The sequence below is a fragment of the Rattus rattus genome, chromosome 3 (genome assembly GCF_011064425.1).
Source record: "Rattus rattus isolate New Zealand chromosome 3, Rrattus_CSIRO_v1, whole genome shotgun sequence".
Lineage (NCBI taxonomy): Eukaryota > Metazoa > Chordata > Mammalia > Rodentia > Muridae > Rattus > Rattus rattus.
Genome location: NC_046156.1, coordinates 49,612,803 through 49,634,866, shown reverse-complemented (window position 1 = coordinate 49,634,866; position 22,064 = coordinate 49,612,803). Strand labels below are relative to the sequence as shown.

General features: G+C 38.9%; 1 protein-coding gene across 1 annotated transcript in view; it reads left to right on the top strand.

Moving 5' to 3' along the window:
* The window catches only part of Wdr47 (WD repeat domain 47), a 59,957-nt gene extending 38,290 nt beyond the window's left edge, over positions 1-21,667 (top strand). The window contains 8 exon segments of the mRNA XM_032897463.1: positions 1,706-1,960; positions 4,035-4,110; positions 7,467-7,624; positions 11,620-11,789; positions 12,538-12,708; positions 13,345-13,476; positions 17,829-18,047; positions 20,397-21,667. Coding sequence (XP_032753354.1) covers positions 1,706-1,960; positions 4,035-4,110; positions 7,467-7,624; positions 11,620-11,789; positions 12,538-12,708; positions 13,345-13,476; positions 17,829-18,047; positions 20,397-20,539 — 1,324 coding nt within the window. The 3' untranslated portion in view covers positions 20,540-21,667.
* The last annotated feature ends 397 nt before the right edge of the window (positions 21,668-22,064 follow it).

Genomic DNA, 22,064 nt, shown 5'->3' with positions numbered 1-22,064 from the left:
AATTATTAGTTAGTAATTAATTAATTCTGGGTTTGCTTTCTTTTTTAAGACAGGGTTTCTCTGTAGAGTCCTGGCTGTTTAGACCAGGGTGACCTTGAACTCAGAGATCTACCTGCCTCTGCCCCTTGAGTGTTGGGACTAAAGGCATGTGCCACTACCACCCAGAATGATTAAGTTCTAAGTCCACAGGATAGTAAGGTCTAAAATAGTGTGTGCTTATCCTGTGTGCAAATGACTTATACATCAATTTTTCTTATTCTCTTTTTTTTTTTTTTTTTTTTTTGTTTTTTTTTTTGAAGTTGGTGACCGAACCCAGGGCCTTGAGCTTCCTAGGCAAGAGCTCTACCACTGAGCTAAATCCCCAACCCCAATTTTTCTTATTCTCTTAATAGTGCTATACCAACATTTTATATTCTTGATTGTTTGCATTATACTTGGCATCAGTGATTGGTCACTTAAAGGTCTATTCTGTCCACCTTCATCCTACACTACTTTAAAAGACTAGGCTATAGAATGAGACCTAGACTGGGGGGGGAGGGGACAGAGAGAGAGGCACAGAGAGACAGAGAGACAGAGAGGGAGGCATTGACTGACTGACTCTAAAATGACCATCAGACTGATGTGAGCATTTTGAAGTCTCTTTATACTTAATATTCAAATTTACTTAGGTCTTTTTGGGTGGGGGAGCATATCATAGGATTAGTATTCATAAAAACATAATTTTGGAAATTCTTTTTAATAAGTTTGTACTTTCCCCCTGATTTTTGTTTTCATTTTTAAGTTGAGGGAGTCTCTGTGTACTTCAGGTTAGCCTCAGCTTCACAAGTAATGGGATAATTATCAGCATTTGTTAGCCTGCCTATGGTTATTAAAGGGAAAGGAGAAAGCAATAGACTATCATACTTCAGTCATCATGCCTATTGTGTTAGTCTTCTCTTATGTTGACTCTTGGCTGAAGGGTGATCCTGGGTCAGTGGTAGACCTGTGCAGTTTTTGATGGTCTCACTGTGTAGGCTAGGCTGATCTTATCCTCCTACCTTAGCACACCTCCTGCAGGATTGCAGATATACACCATGAAGGCGTCCTAGATCTAAGAGAGCCTGGTACCATCTTCTTTGTGCCTTCCATAAGCCTGAGCTTCCAAGGAGTCAGACTATGCAGATGGAAGGATTGCTTAGAGAGAAATAGTGAAGGCTCATTTTTTAGTATGTTACGTCTCCGGTGCTCCATCAGAGTCTAGCAAATGATAAAGGGTGAGCGAATGAACACAGATCTGAATACTAGGGTACTACTTGACAATTGTGTCTACTCTTATCATCATCCACGTCTTGACAGCATGTTGACAGGATGTTCCTAGAGATAAATGAAGACAGCTTATTTTGTTAGAGGTAAAATTGGTACCTTGGTATTATTATTGATAATATTTGGAAATTATGATTTTTTTAAATTCAAAGCATCAAGCTTTGAATTTACATATGCTAAGCACCAAGTACCAAGCCTATTTCCTTTACAGTGTGGTACTATGGGAAAATTTGAATTATCTTGGTTATGTTTTTAGTTGATGGTGAGCATATTTTATAAAAAAATTTCCCCTTGATTATATATATTCCCAAGTTTGACTTTTCAAGCTTTTAGCCTTGGATATATTATGAATGTTTTAAACTACATTAAAAAAAAAAACTACTTGTGTTGTTTGCTTCTATAGGTCTATTCAAAAGCTCGTAACTAAATATTGAATGGACAGTCTTGGCAATGAGGTGCCAGTACTCAACCAACAATGCCTCGGGAGCAAAAACAATGGGTCAAATAATTCCTCTGTCGCTAGTTTCAGTTCACCACCCCAAGATTCCAGTCAGAGGTTAACACACGATACTTCTAATATTCACACAAGCACTCCTCGTAATCCTGGATCAACAAATCACATCCCTTTCCTTGAAGAATCACCTTGTGGAAGCCAGAAGTAAGTACTTGAGTATAAAACCTGAAATATTAACTTCTTATGCAGTGATAGGAACATAAGCTTCAACTTCGCTTTGGAGCCTTACGGAATTGAGGGCCTCTCCCAATTTCTCTCTGACCTGCCTTCATTTGTCTATTTTAATCTCTTTGTAGTCATCTTCCCTGTCTGTTGTCTTTTTTGCTTCCTCATCAGCACCAGGACAGTTGCATTTGTATAAACCATCTTACTGAAGCTTTAGTGTTAGACTTTATCTTGATTTTTACCCTCCTGCCTCTGATATGCAACAGATATTTTCACAGACTTTTAGGGAACAAGAGGGTGTTTTTACACCATGTTAGAGTGATTATAGGAAGACAATTTTGGCAACCGTAAAAAACATTATAGCAGCTAAAGACTTTGCATATTCATATTTTCACTAGTTAGAACATTTTTATCTTTCTGTCACTAGTAAACGGGTTAATTTATGCAGTGAGAAGAGTCAAGAGGTATTTTCTTGTATTACCATAAAGTACTTCTCAGGTGTGGCTAATTTAGAAATGTATAATTTCCTTTTGACACCTGTGTACTTGTAGGAATTAGCATTGTAATTAATGTCGTATTCTACTTTTGAAACTAGGATACTGGATCCCAGGCTGTTACACAAATGTCTGTGAGTAGAGACAGGAGCTAAATTTTAAAGTTATGCTTTATTCAGAGGGCCTGTGATCTGAGAACAAGTTAATACCCTGACCCCCACATGCACAGCATTGCATACACCCATGCATGCACACACAGAGATAAATGTAAAAAACAAAGTTGTCTGTCCTATTCTGTTAAAAAGCACCAATAATTTGTTGCTGTTTTTCTCTATGTCACATGACTCCAGCATCATTCTTGCATTTATTTACTGGCTTTAAGCCATTTTAAAAACAAACAAAGAAACAACAACAAAACAAGCCTAGAAAATTCTGGGACTTTTCTCATCTTCCTGGTATCTTCTTTTCCTGTGTTGGGTCCCTGTCTGTAGGATCTCACCTAGTTCTTTGAAAAGGGATGTGTATCAGAAGTAGTTTCTCAGACCCTGTGTATCTGCTTGTGGTTGCTATATTTCACAGTGTTGGAATAGATTTGGGATGGTAACCATGTCTCAGTATTTAAAGCCCTGCAACATGATATTCCAGTTTAGAGCTCTTAGAAAGAAAGCCAGGGTCATTTTGATTTTTGATCCTTTGTGTAAGGCCTGTTGCTTTTTCCACTCTAAAATTTTTAGGTCATTTTCTGTCCTGATGTTCTGTAACTTCATTCTGTCAAATCCTCCATGGGCATTCTGAAACCAGAAACTTAAGTTTTAAGAAATTAGAAAAGATGGTTAGTGATTTCTTCACCTCTATTTTCTATTAATTTTTTTCTCCTGATGTGATGTTTTAGTTTAAGTGTTCCCGTTTTCTAAAAATTTACTTTAAAAAAGCACTCCTTTTTTTTCCCCTGAGATTAAATCCTCTTGTCTATACAGAGTATATGGTTTTAGATTTGGGACTTTTTTCTGTGAAGTGCTGCTCCTTCCTCATTTCCTTTGGTGTCTCCTTTCTCTGAGGAGAGCTTTTGCTTCTTTGTGCATTTGGAAGCCTCTGGCTGCCTGTGAGTCCCGTGGAGCTTTCTTAAGTTATTAGAAAATAGCTGCGCGTGCTGGCAATTTGTCTGTCCTTGGCCTTACCAAACACGGGGTGAACCGGTGCACTCTTCTAGGAAGGGACACCTGGCAGCTTCAGTTGTTCTTTCTCCAAGTCCAGATAATTTTCTAAAGAGCAGTTTCTAGGCTTGTGCTTGGGGCAGGATTAATAGGCATGGCTGTGGGGCAAACAGAGGAAAGGTTCTCCATCCTTCCTGGGCAATGTAAAGGCTTGACCCTCTTTCTCGCCTCTCTACAACTCTCCTTGGTATCATCAAATCCATAGCCCCTAAGTGTAGTAGCCTTGAATAAAGTTATTGAAGATCATTTGCTAAGAGAAAAAAAAATAAATATGGAAAGGCTAAGTTAACTTAGTTTTTATTTGGAGTTTCAGAGTAAACTTTATTCAAACATCTATTCCCACAGCTCATCAGAACATTCTGTTGTTAAGCCATCACCTGGAGATTCATCAGGGAATCTATCAAGGTCAAAAGGGGAAGAGGTAATGTTTTTGAGAAGTTTGTGTGTGTATGTGTTGCAAAGAAAAATAAATATTTTGTGAGACAGGGTCTCTCTCACTGTGTAGCTCTGGCTGACATGGAACCTGGCCTCAAACCCACAGAGATCAGCCTGCCTCTGCCCCCAACACTAGGGTTAAAGGTGCGTGCCACTACCACTCTGCTGCAAAAATTCTTTCTTCAAAGAAAACTATAGAAATGGTCATTGTTGATCTCAAAATAGTTGGATAGGTTTCACGGAACTACATGTTAGAGTGATTATAGGAAGACAATTTTGGCAACCGTGAAAAACATTATGGTAACTAAAGACTTTGCATATTCATGTTTTCACTAGTTAGAACATTTTTATCTTTCTGTCACTAGTAAACAGGTTAATTTATGCAGTGAGAAGAGTCAAGGGATATTTACTTGCATTACCATAAAGTACTTCTCAGGTGTGGCTAATTTAGAAATGTATAGTTTCCTTTTGACACCTGTGTACTTGTAGGACTTGGCCTTGTAATTTGTCTTTGAAAACACATTTTGGGATCAATCCAGATAACTGGGTCAGTCAGTGCCAGTGCTCACACCAAACCTGATAAACTGAACTCAGTCCACATGGTGGAAATAAAGAACTGATTGCCAGATGTTGTTTTCTGACTTCCATGTGCATAGGCCCCACCCCCAATAATTAATTAAATGAAAACACATTTATAGATATTCATATTCATGACCTAGTGGTGACCTTGAATGTTCAAGCTGAGACTGTGCTACTTTCTGAACTTTATGGTGGCTTTTTTGAGATTATATTGGTATTTCTACTGGGCCTTTCATCTCAATATGTTGTGTGCTCTGGAATCAGATATTTTTTTTCTTAATAGAATATTTTATTTTGTTTTCTCCAGCTCAAAATTTAACCTCATAAATATAGGTGTGTTTTCAGATGTCTGTAGAGGTCCAACAGGAAACATTAATAGTGTCCACCATTTTCATGATAAGTACTCAGGAATATTTGTTCCTTGTACAAAGAAATGCAAAGTACTGGTGCTTCCAGTTTCTCAAGAAGAGCTGGTATCTGTATTTTCATTTGCAGTCTCCTGTTATCCAAATGGCTATAGTTTTTTTTTTTTTTTTTTTTTTTTTTTCAGAGCTGGGGACCGAACCCAGGGCCTTGCGCTTCCTAGGCAAGCGCTCTAACCACTGAGCTAAATCCCCAACCCCTATAAATATTCTTTTTTTTTTCTTTTTAAGGCTTAAGGGCATCAAATCCCATTACAGATGGCTGTGAGCCACCATGTGGTTGCTGGGATTTGAACTCAGGACCTCTGGAAGAGCAGTCAGTGCTCTTAACCACTGAGCCATCTCTCCAATCCATGGCTATAGTTTTTAAAAAGTATTAATACATTGCAGTACAAATAAAACCAACTTATGTTACTTGTGCTATTAAAAAAAACCCTCTTAGTATTAGTGTTCAGAGGGTGTTTAATCGGGGTTGGGGATTTAGCTCAGCGGTAGAGCGCAAGGCCCTGGGTTCGGTCCCCAGCTCGGGAAAAAAAGAAAAAAAAAAAAAAACAGAGGGTGTTTAATCAACCATCCATCCTTTTATCTTCCCCATACTGTTCATTTATGTGTATCTTTCCTATACATGGATTTAGAACTCATATGAATAAGAATTCAATTAGGTAAGAAAAATACGTATTAAACATATATTTCATAATATATATTGTATATATATAATGTGTATATATAATGTGTGTGTATGTATAATATACATATTATACATACACACACATTGCTTCCCTAAGGAGGACCCATTGGTTGGTGGTATTCATAAAAGCTTGGGTAGTAAGAGGGAAAGTCCCTTCACTGGTCATTGTAAGTCTCCAGTCCTTAGGCTATGTCCAGAGCTGAAATGGTTTGCATTTTTGCGTACTTGACATTAATCTTCACCAAAGAAAAAGATTATGTTAAGGCTGTCAGTCATGCTGTCTGGAGGTGCCTGTTCCAAGTCCAGGCAGTCCTGCTCAAGGTAGCAGTGCTCTTCTAAAGGACGTCAAGCAGGAATTACTTCAGCTCACTTCTCTGGGAGAATATGTGGACAGAGGCTGACACATTAAGTAAACAAATATTTTCAAATATTTTTATTGAAATCACTTTCATAATTTTAAAAGGCTATTCTACAATTTCAGTGTGAAATTCTGAAATAGTAATTGCCATAGGCTGTCTGATTTTAATTCTTAAGTGTATCAAATTAATAATAGCCTTTTAAGTTTCTTCTTTTCTTCCCAAGAGAGCAGTCTGACTGTGTTGCCGGCTCTCATCTAGAACTACTTCTCTTACCTCGGTTTCAACTAGCAGCCCATGAATTTCCTATTAGAACACAAATGAAGTTCTGTTGTATTTGTTAGAACTATATATATGAAAGTTAAAGAAAGTTTAATATGGGAATATACATTCTAATGTTACAGTTATTTTAATTTCAGTGTTTATTTATGTGCATGGGTGTTTTGTTTTGCCTGCATATATATATGTGCACCATGTGTGTGCCAGGACGGAGCCCAATAGAGAAACTGGATTTATAAATGTGTGGCTGATTGGAATTGAATGGAGGTCCTCTGGGAGAGCAGCCAGTGCTCTTAACTGTTGCACCATCTCTCTAGACTCCTTTTTTTATTTTTTAAAAGATTGATTTGTTAGTATATGAATGTTTTGCATTCAGTACAATCTTATTTCTTGAGCTACCATGTAGTTGCTGGGAGTTGAACCTCTAGAAGTGCAGCCAATGCTCTTAACTGCTGGACCATTCTCCAGCCACCCACCGCGACCCCAAATCTTATTTCTATCACATTTATATATTTTATCTATAATGTTCCAGTTAAATGATGCACAGCAAAAATAGTAAGACTCACACACACGCGCACGCACACACACATGCACACACACACATATTTTTCTTTCAAGGTAGTATTTCATACTCTGTATGTATATAATCACATATATGTCTGGTATCTGAGGAGGTCAGACAGCATCAGTTTCCACTGAGCTGGAGTTATATGCATGATATTGAACTTCTGTGTGGATGAACTCAACCTAAGTCCTCTACAAGAGCAAAAAATACTCTTAATTACTGAGCTATCTCTCCAGGCTCCATATTTTGTTTTTATATGACTTTGATTTAGTAATGATTAGCAAAAATTAATAACATTATGGTTAATTTGGACTTGTCACTTAAAAGATTATTAGTAGCTACTATGAAATGATCAAAGAGCTATACTGTGGTAGAAATTAATTTAAAGTGGGATAAAGGTAACTCTAGCTTGTTTTTTCCATATATTGACTTTTATATTTGTTCTCTCCATAGGATGACAAGTCAAAGAAGCAGTTTGTTTGTATTAATACTCTAGAAGACACACAGGCTGTTAGAGCAGTGGCGTTTCACCCAAGTGGTAGTTTATATGCCGTTGGTTCAAATTCAAAAACTCTGAGAGTGTGTGCCTATCCAGAAAAACTGGACCCAAGGTGAGAGCAGCTGTTGGCATGGTTCTGCGGCGCTGTTGGACAGGTAGCTCTGCTGGCTGCTTTTCATAGTCACCATTTACTAATGTTTCAGTGTTTCCTTTCCTCCTGTGAAGCTTCATGAATCAGTGCCTAGGAAAATATCCATCATTATTAATTTACCTATTTCCCCATAAAAATTTCTGAGTATGGCATTTTGTATCAGAAAGCCTTCCTTATTTCCAAGACATATTTATATCTGCAGAGTTCTTAAAGTCCATCTAAATGATGCAAGACAAAAACTAGATTATGGCTCATTACAAATTGAGAAAATACACATTATTTTCTTTCGAGGCAGCATTTCACTTGTGATGGGGTTGGCCTTAGGTCCTAGGTTCTTCTGCCTCTTTCTCCTTTGCAGGTACACGCCACCGTACCGTGAACACATCTCCTATAGTTTCCGAGGAGTTTCAGTTAAATTATAGTAATAATTTAACTGATACTGGGCATTTTAAACCTATAAAAATTAATAATTTTATTTGGTTAACTTAACAATCTTGTTTGGTTTTACTATCTTGTTCTAGCAAATTACAGGATTTGAAAACAAGATATATGTTTTAAAGCTGGTAAATGTGAAAACTGCATTACAGTACATAGCAACAGAACAAACCTCAACATGTCATGGAAATTATTTATATATGCATTATTTATAGTTCAGTGCTGGTAGAGCATTTGCCTATGATGCATAAGACACTAGACTAGGTTCAGTCCCCAGCACGGCAAAAAATATATTTTTTGTTTTCGATATAACTCACAGGAATCTAGATAGGAACTTCATGATAAGGTACTGTTTTTGTGTTTTTGTTGTTTATTATTAAAATGTCTGCATTATAGGGCTGGAGAGATGGCTCAGCAGTTAGAGCAAAGATTTCTCTTCCAGAGGACCTGGGTATGAATCCCAGTACCCGTGTGGCAGCTTATAACCTTCTGAACTCCACCAGGCACAGATATACATACAGTCAGAACACTCATACACATGAAATAAAAGTTAAAAAAAGAGCATTATAAAGATTACGAGTACTGGATGTGATGGTGTACACCTTTAATTCCAGTACTGAGATGGCAGATATAGGTGGATTCTGTGTTTGAGGCCAGCCTGGTCTGTAAAAGGGAGTTCAGGACAATGTTACACAGAGAAACCATGCTCAAAAAACCAAAAAATAAGCTGGAGAGATGGCTCAGCAGTTAAGAGCACAGACTACTCTTCCAGAGGTCCCGAGTTCAATTCCTGGCAGCCACATGGTGGTCACAACCGTCTGTACTAAGGTCTGATGTCCTCTTCTGGCATGCAGGTGTACATGCAGATAGAATACTGATATACATAAAATCAAATAAAAAAACCAAAAAAAAAGATTATGAGCTATTTGGTAAATTTTTGTAGTTAGAAAAATAAAACTGTTTGTATTAATATTCTAGAAGACATAGGGGCTGTTAGAACAGTTGTTTTTTAGCCAAATGGTAGCTTATATACTGTTGGTTCAAATAAAACAAAAGTCTGAGAGTATGTGCCTATGTAGAAAAAAATTCGTTTTCATACCAAAAGAAAGATACCCAAGCAAATAACCTATATAAAGCTTTAAAAGTTTTAATTTTATTACAAGAACCATGCAGCATATTATTTTCTTTTTTAATGTACTACTTCGTTTGGGAATTTCATACATGTATATATGTATTTTGATCATATTCACTCCTCCCCCCCTTTAATTCCTCCTGGGTCTCCCCCAAATATACATCCCACTCACCCCCAACTTTATACACTTTTTAAAAAAGTTAAATATACACTGAATCTAGTTGGTGTTTCCCATATACATGAGTATGAAGCCATCCACTGGTACACGGTTAACCTATCAGTACCCATCCCTAAGAGAACTGACTGTCCCTCCGCTAACAGCAGTCAACTGACAATAGGTCCTCACCTTGCCGTGGGCTGTCTCAAGCCCCTGTCTGGTCCACTGCTGCACTTTTGACTGGCTTGGCCTTTGCAGGTCTAGTGTAGGTGACACAGCTGCTATGAGTTCATGAGTGCAGTGGACATGCCATGTATAGACGACAGACAGCATTTCACAGCACTCCTCCCTTTCTGTCATGCTGTGCTGATTGATGTAGCTGTCTTAATCATATTTGATTAGTTCTGCATCTCTGTATTAACTGTTGCCGCTGCCAAAAAAGAAAAGCTTCTTTCACCAAAGTTGAGACTAGCACAGACCTGTGAGTATCAACATAAATATTTAGAGGACAGTTTGACAGTGTGACAATTTAGCAAAACAGCAATAGTGGGTTACCCCCGAGGGCTATGTTCCCCTTATCTGGCTTTTTACTAGTGTAACAATACCAATTTTTAAAGTGCACTTTAAGGCTTATTATAACCCATAGATTAGAATTGATGGAGTTTTCATTATATATATGTATGTATGTGTGTATGTATGTATGTATGTGTGTATATATATATGTATGTGTGTATATATATGTATGTATGTGTATATATATGTATGTATGTGTGTATGTATGTGTGTATATATGTATGTATGTTTGTATATATATGTATATGTATGTATGTGTATATATTTTTTTACTTTTGTCCCGCGAAAGCATTTAAAGAGTTAGATAATAGGCTATAGAGATAGTTCAGTAGTTGAGAACACTTGTCACTCTTGCAGAAGACCAGTGTTCATTTTCTGGTACTCACATCAAGTGATTCACAATCATCTGTTAACTGCATGCAGTTCCAGGGATTCTAATATCCTGTTCTTGCTTCCAAGGTCATCTCAATGCACATAGCCATACATACATGCAGACATATGCATATACACATAATAAAAATGAAAAACTAGGGGTTGGGGATTTAGCTTAGTGGCTCTAGCAAGCGCAAGGCCCTGGGTTCAGTCCCCAGCTCCGAAAAAAAGAAAAAAGAAAAAAAAAATGAAAAACTAGGAAAAAGAATAATGAGACCCTGTTAATTCAGTGTTAAATTTCTTGTTGCTCTTTTTATTAGTAAGTAGATTTATTTGTTTATATTTAAGTGTGTGAGTGTTCTTACATCTTTTTAAGTACAAGATGCAGTATGCACAGAGGCCAGAAGAAGGTGTCGGATCCTGGAATACAGACAGTTTTTAGCAGTCACATGGGTACTGGGAGCTGAACACAGGTCCTCCACATGAGCAGCAAATACTTCTAACCATTGAACCATCTCTCCAGCTCTGTATTACTAAGTAGAAATGTGTAAAAATGAGACAGCAGAATTTTAGATCAGGGTTTTGTTTGAAGCTGGCCTTGACCATGGGATCCATGGCAAGCACTTTCACATCTCTATGGACGTTTCCCTGTAGCTCTCTCTGACTTTCGCCTTCTTGGAAACAAACCTTCCTGTCTATTAGAGCTCAGAACTTCATACTTCATCATAACTACTTACATGTAGCAGCCATGACACCACCTAACACAGCTAGAGTGTTAAATCCTTGAAAGGGGCCTGTCTTTTTAATTCTTATCCACGTCTCACCTTTTCTTAAACCCAGACACATTGTTTGTAATTGTTAATATTTATTTCACTTTCCTAGTTTCTGCCCCCCAGAAAATAAGATAAATGGAGATTTAAAAAATAAACCGTATGTCCTATTTATTATGTGATCTGAAATGGAAGATTCATATAATAGTTATAATTTTACTGATTTGGTTTGATTTATAGTATTTTCTTTTATGCTTTTGGAAATCTAATCATTTGCTGTCAGTTAGGTATGTGGTACCCACATTTAACATCTGCATTCTGGAGGCTGAGACCGGAGATTACTGAGTTCAGAGCTAGGCTTTGTAGGATGTATCTTAAGAAGCCAAGGAATCCAGCCTCTCCGCAAATAAAGCCTGTTGCTGGGTATTCTTTTTCCTCCTTCCTTTACAGTAATTTCATGTTAACTCATCTTCAAAAGCAGGAAACTGAAATATTTTTATGTACTTTTCTTTTCCAGTGCACATGACGGTCCTAAGCAGCCAGTGGTACGATTTAAAAGAAACAAACATCATAAAGGGTCTATTTATTGTGTGGCTTGGAGCCCGTGTGGACAGTTACTAGCAACAGGATCAAACGACAAATATGTGAAAGTGCTGCCCTTCAATGCAGAGACTTGTAATGCAACAGGTAGGGCCCGGCACAGCAGCGGCTGACACGCCAGTGTGCATGTACGCTTGCCCTGTCTTTCTGCTGTCACTAATGAAATCCGAGAACATTGTCTTAAAGAATTTATTTTTCGTTCTGATTACTCTGTTCCAGTGAGGCATCATTCTTTTAAAATAATCTTAAGGTAGTCAAGTAGTATAAGAATTTTAGAAAAACATAAGGTAAAAATAATTTTTAAGGACTAGGGATAGGGCTGACTGATAGATCACATGCATAGTGTGCATAAACATGTGAGTAGGCATTCATAGACACATACACGAATGTAAGAGAGACAGAGAGAGATTGAGGGAGAGAGAGACTGAGAGAGCCTTTTAAATTTAACTACCATAATTGAATTAATGGATATTTCTATAGTGTACCTTTCCTTTTTTGTTTGAAATGAAAGACAGGGAGGCAATGAATTTTTTTGTAGTTCTGTTTTAAGGGCAGTAATAACTGAATCAGTATTTTAATGTCTTGAAGTTTTATGTTCAGTAAGTGAGTTGATTATGTCAATTCCTTAATATAAATCATACTTTACAATTTTTTAAATTAAGTATATTAGCATACAAGACAGTGGGCTTCATTATGGTATTTCCTACATACTTGTCATCATGCTGTGCTCTAACCCTGTGTGCTCTCCTTGGCAGTGCTTAGGCAGTTCAGCGTCCTCTTCACACACAGAGTTGGGCAGCATTGTTTTTGCTTTTAATTCTTACTGCTGTTTCAGGACCAGACCTGGAATTTAGCATGCATGATGGGACAATTCGAGATCTGGCCTTTATGGAAGGCCCAGAAAGTGGTGGAGCTATTTTAATAAGTGCTGGAGCAGGAGATTGCAACATTTATACAACAGACTGTCAGAGAGGACAGGGTCTTCATGCTTTGAGTGGACACACTGGTATGTGATGATCAGTCTTCCTTTTCTCAATTTGTGCTGGGTGCTGTTTTATTAGTGGGATAGGTCTCTTTGTAATGGATCTTTTTGAGGCAGATTTTTATTTAAAAAACTTGCATTGTGAGAGTTAGATATCAGAGTAATATTAATGGCACTATGACCCATTTATTCACCACAGGACTCCTTTACTCCAACTTCACAGCCATTATGTGATGTAGGAAGTTTTATCCCTGTTTGTATTTGAAGAAAGGGAGGCACAGGGGTGAATCTGGTAAATTACAGGTCAGATCTGACTCTAGATCACTTCGTCCAAGCCCTAACCTCACAGAATCGCTGCCTGTAGTCTCTTCATGAAAGAGTTGCCATTGTTTTAAGTGACAAATCTTTGTCTGTATCACTTACTGTATCTTGAAATACAGAAAGAACTTAGTCTTCTAATAGAGTCACCAAAGAAGGACTAAATTTGTTCAGAGTGGTTTTGATTAATTTAGAAAATTCCTAAGTCTATTTTATAGTATATGCAATCTCTGTGATATGGCATATTTGGTTAACCAGCGATGGGGACTTACTTTTGCACATCTGTGGAAAGACCTCTCCCACACCGATGACTGACTGCATGTTACTACTGGTCTTTTTTAGGGCATATTTTAGCACTTTATACCTGGAGTGGATGGATGATTGCATCTGGTTCCCAGGATAAGACTGTTAGATTCTGGGATCTTCGTGTACCAAGCTGTGTTCGTGTGGTTGGCACAACATTTCACGGAACTGGTAAGTTTTCTGTGGATTCGAATGAAATTCTGTGAGACAGGAACTTTATAAAGACTCTAGTGTCTGCTTCCCTGCCCCCATCTTCATGTTCAAAAGCAGTAGACTGGGAATGTAGCTTGCTGATAGGCTGCTGGGCCACTTTATAGGAAGCCCTGAGTTTAATTAGAAGTGCTGAGTGAACCCGGTCAGCCTGGGCTACAAGAGCAAAGGGCTTTAAAGAAAAGAAAATGATGGTGGGATGGGCATTAGAGGGAAGACCGACTTTGAATTTTATTGCTTAGATTCAGTTCTTTTAGAATTCTTTCATATGTTACCATATTTGTAAACTGATATTAGATTAACTATTGTGTTCCAAATTGGCAATTTTAATGTATATCCATTTGTTTATTATAAGTGACATATATGAGTGTGTATACCCCTACACTGTATATGTGGAAGTCAGAAGACAACTTGTGGGAGTCCGTTCTCCTCATGTGGGCTCTGGGAATTAGCCAAGCCCAAACATGGATGCAATCTCCTTAACTTCGGAGCCATCCCCTGCCCAGGTCTAGATACTTAACATTTTTAATGACCTTCTTTATTTATGTGAGACATATGTTCACTTGAAGGCTAATAGCTAACTTCTGGAGTTCCTCTGTCTTTACAGTCTGTATCATGAGGATTGACCCCAGGTCATCAGCGTGGCACCAAGTGCTGTTTGGCACTTTTTTGGACCGTCTTATTGGCCTAGGACTCCAGATCTTTAAACTTATTTTTAAAGATTTATTTTCATTTTATGTACATGGGTGCTTTGCCTGCCTTTTGTCTGTGCACATGTGCATGCATTGTCTGTAGAGATAATCAATCCCCTGGAACTGACGTTACAGTTACAGAAGGTTGTGAAGCCACCTTGTGGGTGCTGGGGAGCAAACCCTCATTTTCTGTAAGAGCATCAAGCGCTCTTAACCACTGAGCCACCTCTGCAGCCTCTTCAGACTCTGTTAATGAAATTCACGCTTCAGGCTTGAAGCTCCAGCTTTCCTTTAAAGCTCTGCTCTGCTATCTAATGCTTTCTGACCTGAAGGCCAGGTCCTGGCCTGTAGCCCTTTCTTCTTAAAAACCTCATTACTTCCTGAAGAACATTCACGTGCAGCTCCTTTTGATGAACCAGCTGTTTTTTATGTAAAAGTATGCTTATCTATTGTGGGTTCAGGGGGCTGTTTTGGTTAAATGGAGTATTCTGTAGATATCTATTAAGTCCATTTACTGTATGGGATAGTTTAACTCTAATATTCTTTATTGGGTTCTCATTTGGATGATGAAATGAGTAGGGTACTGAAGTCACCCACTATTATTGCATCAAAACTTAATCCAAATCTAAAAAAAAAAATTGGTATTTGTGTGAAATTTTGGTGTATATCTTCTGGTGGATTGTTCCCTTTTTAAATATGTAGAGGCCTTCCTTATTTCTCTTGACCTTCCAACACCTGATGCTAGTGACCTGATGCTAATGACCTGATGCTAGTGACCTGATGCTAGTGAACATCTGCTTGCCAGGTCCCACCTCCTAAATATGTCATAGCCTCCCCTGAGTCCCTTCCTACATTGGGGGAAAAGTATTCAAAACATGAAGCTCTAGGGGTAATTGCAGGTTCCAGCCTGACCTGGCATTACACACCCTTAGTCTTAGTTCAAACATTTTCCCCTTTTGTAACATTCCAAGATTTTCCATGAATTTATGTTGCTTCTGTCATCTGAGGTGCTCTTCCTCTTGTCTCCTCTTTACCCAGCTTTTCTTATCTCTAGGTTTTAGTTCAGCATTTCCTCACCACCGTGGTGAGAAGCCTTTGACTGCCCTAATTCTGAACTCATCACTGTGTTCTATCATAGAACTGTTACTATCTGTTTAAAGTAATGTTTATTCTTATTAATTGTTTGCCTCTTATAATACATACTTAGTGATCATACCTGTTTCATGTTTCAGAGTAGATGAACCACCCTCTGTAAAGTGCCTGGCTCAAGGGACAACTGAATTAATAATCAGCTTTAAGAAATGAAGTGAATTTCTCTTGGCACAATAATTTTTGTTTAAACTCAACTTTTTGTAGTTTTCCTATGTGTTAGCTCTTCTCATTTTCTCTTTGTTTTGTGCAATTTTATATATGTAGTATATGTATGTTCACATGTGTGTGCAGGTGCACTTGCACTGTGTATGCATGTGGAGTCCAAAGGTCAGTTAGATCAGGAGACTTCATCTATTTCTTGCCACCTTATGACTGTGATTTGTTTGAGGCTCTCTCACTGACTCTGGAGTTTGCCATGTCTGCCAGCCTGGCCTGCCAGGGAGCCTGCCTTCATCATCAGCTCCAGATGTGCATGCCTGACCTCAAATTCCCATGGGCACCAGGGATCTGAACTCAGGTCTTTCACTTTCCCACTAAGTCATAGCCTCAGTCCTCAGCTTCTCTAATAAAAAATAGTAGTAAATTAATTACATTTACTTTGTGTGTGTGTGTGTGTGTGTGTGTGTGTGTGTGTGTGTGTGTGTGTGTGTGTGTGTGTGTATGTTTATGTTTGTATGAGGGTGGGTGCCGAGTGTGTTATGATCTTCTCCTGGAGCTCAGAGGACAAGTTTAGAGAGCCAGTTCTCTCCTGCCACCATGTGGGTTTCAGGAATCAAACTCAGGTCATTTGGCTTCATAGCAAGTACTTCTACCTGCTGTGCTTTGCTGAGACCAACTTTTCTGATTTTGATCATTTATTTACTACAATGGCTCATTCTGCTAATTTTTTTCCTTATGCAGCTGAGATCAGGCATTCAAGTGAGTTGTTAAAAGACTGGACACTAGTCTGGGAGAGTTGTTTTATTTGACTTCTAATACTCATTTGTACTTTTTAAAGACCTAGTCAAGGGGCAATCTTGTAATATTGTTTATCCTTTCTTTTTTTTTTTTTTTTTTTTTGTTCTTTTTTTTTTTTTTGGAGCTGGGGACCAACCTAGGGCCTTGGCGCTTCCTAGGTAAGCGCCCACTTTTCTGAGCTAAATCCCCAGCCAATCCTTTTCTTTTTTTTATTCAGCCTGATTCCCTCATTATTTGCCTTGTCTTCCTTTTATAATGATCTATTTGAATTATTCATGCATTTTTGCTTAGATTAATCTTATCATGCAGTTGTCTTGTTTAGACACTTGCAGAGATGCATCCCTACTTCCAACCCTGTGGCTTGCAGTACAAGGTACTGTGCAGTCTGGCCCTGGCCTGCCTGGCCTGTCTCAGCTCCAATGCTGTCTTCCTTTACTACTCAAGCCTCTCAGCTCTTACATGGTTTTCATTTAAATGTTTTCTTACCTAACTCTTCCAGCCCATAATGTTTTCTTTTTTCTTGCCAAAGTTTCAAGAAAAGATCATCTTAGTTTACATAGATGTGTTTACATCTGGGAGTCCATGATACCATTATTTATACTATTTTTCAAGATTTAATTCATATCCCTTTTTTCCTATGTAATTTCCAGAGACTACTTGAACTTCTAGGGTATTGAGCACAACTCTTCACTCTCATTTTTATGATTGATCATCTTTTCTTTTTTTAAAGATTTATTTATTATTTCATGTGAGTACACTGTTGCTCTCTTCACACACATCAGAAGAGGGCATTGCCGGATCCTGTTACAGATGGTTATGAGCCACCATGTGGTTGCTGAGAATTGAACTCAGGACCTCTGGAAGAGGAGTCATGATTGATCTTCTTTAAAAAGAAAAGTCAAATCTTTATTTAACAAGAAAAACTAAATGCTAAGTAATAAAATTTTCTTAGTTACAGTGGTGTTTTGGCAGGTCCACAAAGTATTGTTAGCATTTTTTTAAAACACGATCTTTTTTGTTTGCTTGGGGATATGATTGTTCCCATTGAGAATACATGGTAAAGTTAGGGCCATATCCTTCAGATCCAGAGCTTAATTTCTGTTCTTAGTAAATCTTGGGCTACCTTAGGATGTTTCCTATACTGTTGCTTTAAAGTACACCTCGTTTGTGATTTTTCTTGTTCTCTCGGCTTGATACTCTAAGCTGAGCATAGGGGAGTTTTTATGACTTGCCCTAGTAGTGAATGCACTGAGGGAGAAGAGGTTTTTCTAGCACTGTTTCACAATGTTATACTGGCGGTTCTTCAACGCATAGGAAATAGTGTTTCATTTCTTCCAGAACTCATTTTTTCCCAGCTTTTGAAAAAGACAGTGGTTAGTTTTGATCTTTCCTTATGAGAGCAATATAACAGTATCAGTGACCTATGTCAGGCATTAGTGTGTGGTCCAGTGAACGTGAATAGCTACATTGTGGCATAAGTATTAATTTTCTGTGTTCATTTCCCCACTATAGGCAGTGCAGTGGCGTCTGTGGCTGTGGATCCCAGTGGCCGTCTCTTAGCTACAGGTCAGGAGGACTCCAGTTGCATGCTGTATGACATAAGAGGAGGCAGAATGGTCCAGAGTTACCACCCTCATTCCAGTGACGTTCGCTCTGTTCGGTTCTCTCCTGGAGCTCACTATTTGCTGACGGGCTCTTATGATATGAAGATAAAGGTGACAGACCTGCAAGGTGATGGAGACCGGCTGGCTCCCTTTGCTTTAATTTCCTATTTTATGTGGGGTCTTGTTTTCTAGTCTGATATGATTGACTAACATTTTTAAGTTTTAATTCTATAGCTATTTAAGTATATAGAGTGAAATTTTATTTAATAAAATACATTTTATTAATTTGATTTACTACAGTAACTTATTGTGTGTTAAAAGTGATGGGTTTATATATACTTTAGCATCTTAAAATAATATTGTACAATTTGCATAGTTAGTCCTTCAATGTCTAGTTTTATCCTTAAACATTCGTTAGCTAAGTGTTTATTAAATAGTAACTGGGAACAGATGAATTAACTCCTGTCTTAATGGAGCTTACATTTTAGAGGCCAGTGAAAAAAATAAACTAACAATTGATGTCATTTTAGGTATTCCAGTGTGATTATAAATTAGCTGCTAGGAAATAGTGACTGTAGTTGGGATGGCTGTTTCAGATGGGATGGTAAGTGTAGTTCTCTGCAGGGATGTCATTTGCACAGAGACCTGACTGAGGAGGAACAAGCTTTACCAAGACCCTCAGTGAAGAGCATAACTGATATAGAGTGCTGACGCAGGGCAGACCTGGAATGACATGACACTGCAGGAAGTTGAAGTGTTGGAACTTCAACCCAGGAAAGAGATACAGTACCAAGGATGTGTTTGTGAACTCTGGAACACCAGTCAGGAGCCAATTGGATGGAATCACACCAGGGTCTTTATTCAGGCTAGCTCAGACTTACCTCACCGTAGTCCTGCAAGATGGTTCTGGTGGAGGCAAGGTTTTATAGAAAGCAGCAAGCAAGGGGTGAGTGTTCCTAACCTGGCAAGCATCTAATTGGAGAGCTACTGTGGCCTTTAGCATAATTGGCTGGTGCTGGGAGCCAAACCAGAAACTTCTGATTTTTTTCCTAAGAGGTAGTTGTTAGGCCGGGTCAGGCTTGTAACCTAGAGGTGTAGATTTGTGGGGGGAAATAATCTGGAGACATGCTAGATGCAGGTTTGTAGTGGGGAGATTAGCCTGAAAGGTAGGTCTTGTTGGGGTTAGCCTAGGAACAGGGCTAGAGTTTTGTTGGGGGTTAACTTAGAAACTAATGCTAGGTACTGACCTTGAGTTGAAACTTAGGTCAAATAAGATAGAATCTGAACCCAAAATTTGGTCTCTCAGAAATACAACAGTCTAAGTCTGAGGCAGAGTTTATTGGCATAAAAAAGAGGTCTGTTTTTAAAAAAAGTTTTAGGTTAATAGAAAAATCAAGGGCTGGAGAGGTGGCTCAGTGGTTAAGAGCACTGACTGCTCTTCCAGAGGTCCTGAGTTCAAGTCCCAGCAACCACATGGTGGCTCACTACCATCTGTAATGGGATTTGATGCCTGGTGTCTGAAGACAGCTACAGTGTCCTCATATACAATAAAATAAGTAAATTTAAAAAGTAAATCTTATTTTTAAAAAAAGTTACAACATGAATTCTCTGAATGGTTTTAAATCAAGAAGCAATGTAATCAAAATTATATTAACTAGTTTTAGTTCTTATGTGTGCATTGTTAGGACAGGAATGGAAATGCAGAGAAGACGCTGCCCGATGAGGGTGGGGTCTGGGCAGTAGGCTGAGAGAGAGGTGGTGAGAAAAGCAACTGACTTGAGTGAGGGTAATCCTCCCTGAGGCTAGACTAGGGAGGAGGAGACCAAAGCACCAGGGCACTCCCCAGAGTCGGATGTGCCACTAGCCAGGTGAGGTGGGTGAGCCAGGCAGGACGAATCTCAGCCAGAAAATAAAAATTTGGCTGAATCAGGTGAGGTATAGAATAATTATTTAAAGGCTGGATCTGGTGGTGGTCACCTTTACTCTGAGCACTTGAGAGGCAGAGACAAGTGGATCTCAGTGAGTTTGAGGTTAGCCTGGTCTACAGGACAGCCAGAGATACATAGTGAGACCCAGTCTCAAAAAAAAACAAAACCCAAAAATTATTGGTTACTAACCTGAACTTTAAATTTGGAGATAATATGAATATGAATCGTAGGTATAGAAACACCCAAGATATGAGATAGAATTTCAGAGGAATTAAGATATGGGGGGGGGGGTTTGGGGGTGGGCAGAAGAAATCTTCGAGCTGACTCCAGGAACCCATTGAAGTTTAAATTGGGAAAGGAAGGAAAATCAGGGAAGGGCCTTGATTCGCCTGCGGTGGAGCCACATTGGAGAAGGAGGTGGGGAGAGTGGCAGCTGTGGCAGATGTTTGGTATTTTACCAAATCCTGACACTCAAAGTAGCAGGAGGTCTGTATAATTTGAGTATCCACTTGGTTTTTCCTTATAATATCTCTTCTTTCTTAATTTAGGAGACCTCACCAAGCAGCTTCCTCTCATGGTGGTGGGGGAGCACAAAGACAAGGTGATTCAGTGCAGATGGCACACCCAGGATCTTTCCTTCCTTTCGTCCTCTGCAGACAGAACTGTGACCCTCTGGACTTACAGTGGCTAGAGGCCACCCTGCATTGTCTATGCAGTGAAAGCACAGAGACTCGAGACTACTGAACTGTTAGGACTACAGGCTTGAAGAACGTATACTGCCCCAGAGAGAGTTTAACCCGAGGAAGCCCCTTATTACCATGTCCTGTGAACAGAAGGTGTTGGGTGGTGGTTTTCAGTCTTCCATGTGTGCTCATGCTGCTGTGTCGTTTCCTTGCCAAAGTCTGCAGAAAAGCTCTTACGTTGTTGGTGTGAACGCCAAGTCATGGTACAGGATGGGTTTGTGGTTTATTATTAAGTGCACTCCTTGGGTGTTAACCCAGATAACAGTTTTATACTCACACCGAAATGGAATTATAATTTAAGTAATTGTTACACATAATAGAACCAGATTTCCCCCCAGATGAGACATAGGTATTCAGGAATGACTTTGCTCTTGTCACAATCCATACTGTATCACGTGTCTTCTAGTCGTCAGGGTTTAGTAAGTCTCCAATGTTACATGATCATCTTTGCATAGGGCTCACCACAGAGTCTCCAGATGAAAGGAGAACTGCTTTCTCTTAACCCAGGGGTGCACTTGCTAATTTGTCACATCATTTTGTTTCAGGCTAAAAGGTAATAACCATTTTGCTTTGAGAACTTGTTGACTTCAATTTTTTGAACGCACAAGATACCTCCCTTCCAAAGTGTAGAAGCAGAGCGGCAGCAGTTACATGGAACCATATTCCATGGTAGGGCTAACTTACCGGGTAACATTTTCCTCTTAAAAATTAAAGACTTTGCCATGACCCTAGCATGGCTTGAAAAGCTGTGTTTGCATGATAATTTAAAATGGAAAACTGAAACTTTGCACTCCATAAGCTTATTTGGGTTTTTCTTGCACAGTTTTGTGTAATGAGGAATAATGATTTTATTTGTATAGTACTATATATCCTAACATTTTATGTATCTTTATTTTCATATTGTTCAGTATTTTACTTTAAGTTATTAAATAGGCTACTTTATTTATTTCAGCTGCAGTGGTATTGACTGTCTGTGCACTATATGTAGCAAGCATTTTAAATCTATAGTACACAAGTGGGAGGGTAGAAGTGTAACTGTGCTTTTTATTTCAATAAAGACATCTTGACACCCAAAACTGTCCTTTTCTCACAGTCTGTGGCATTGTAGTCAGAGTGCTGTTTCCAGTTCGCTTAGAGAGGGTAGGTATAAGGAAAGAAATACTTCCTGGATGTGGACCCTAGCTCTGTTTCTTACTGTTTGTTGAAGTCCCAGGCAACACAAAGCACTTCTGTTCCCTCCCTCGGTTCCTGCCTTCCTCCCTTTACCCAAGACTACCCGAGCTAAGCAGGCAGTGCACTGCCCAAGCTGGATCCCTACCTTTTTGTGTGGTTTCTGGTTAAGCCTGGCTCAGCAGGGGCTGGAATCCAGCTGCGTGGTACAGCACTTGTCTAAGCACACAGAAGCCCTGGATTCCATCCCCAGAACTATAAAACTCATAAACAGGTCAGGCTAATAAAGTGTGCCTGGTACAG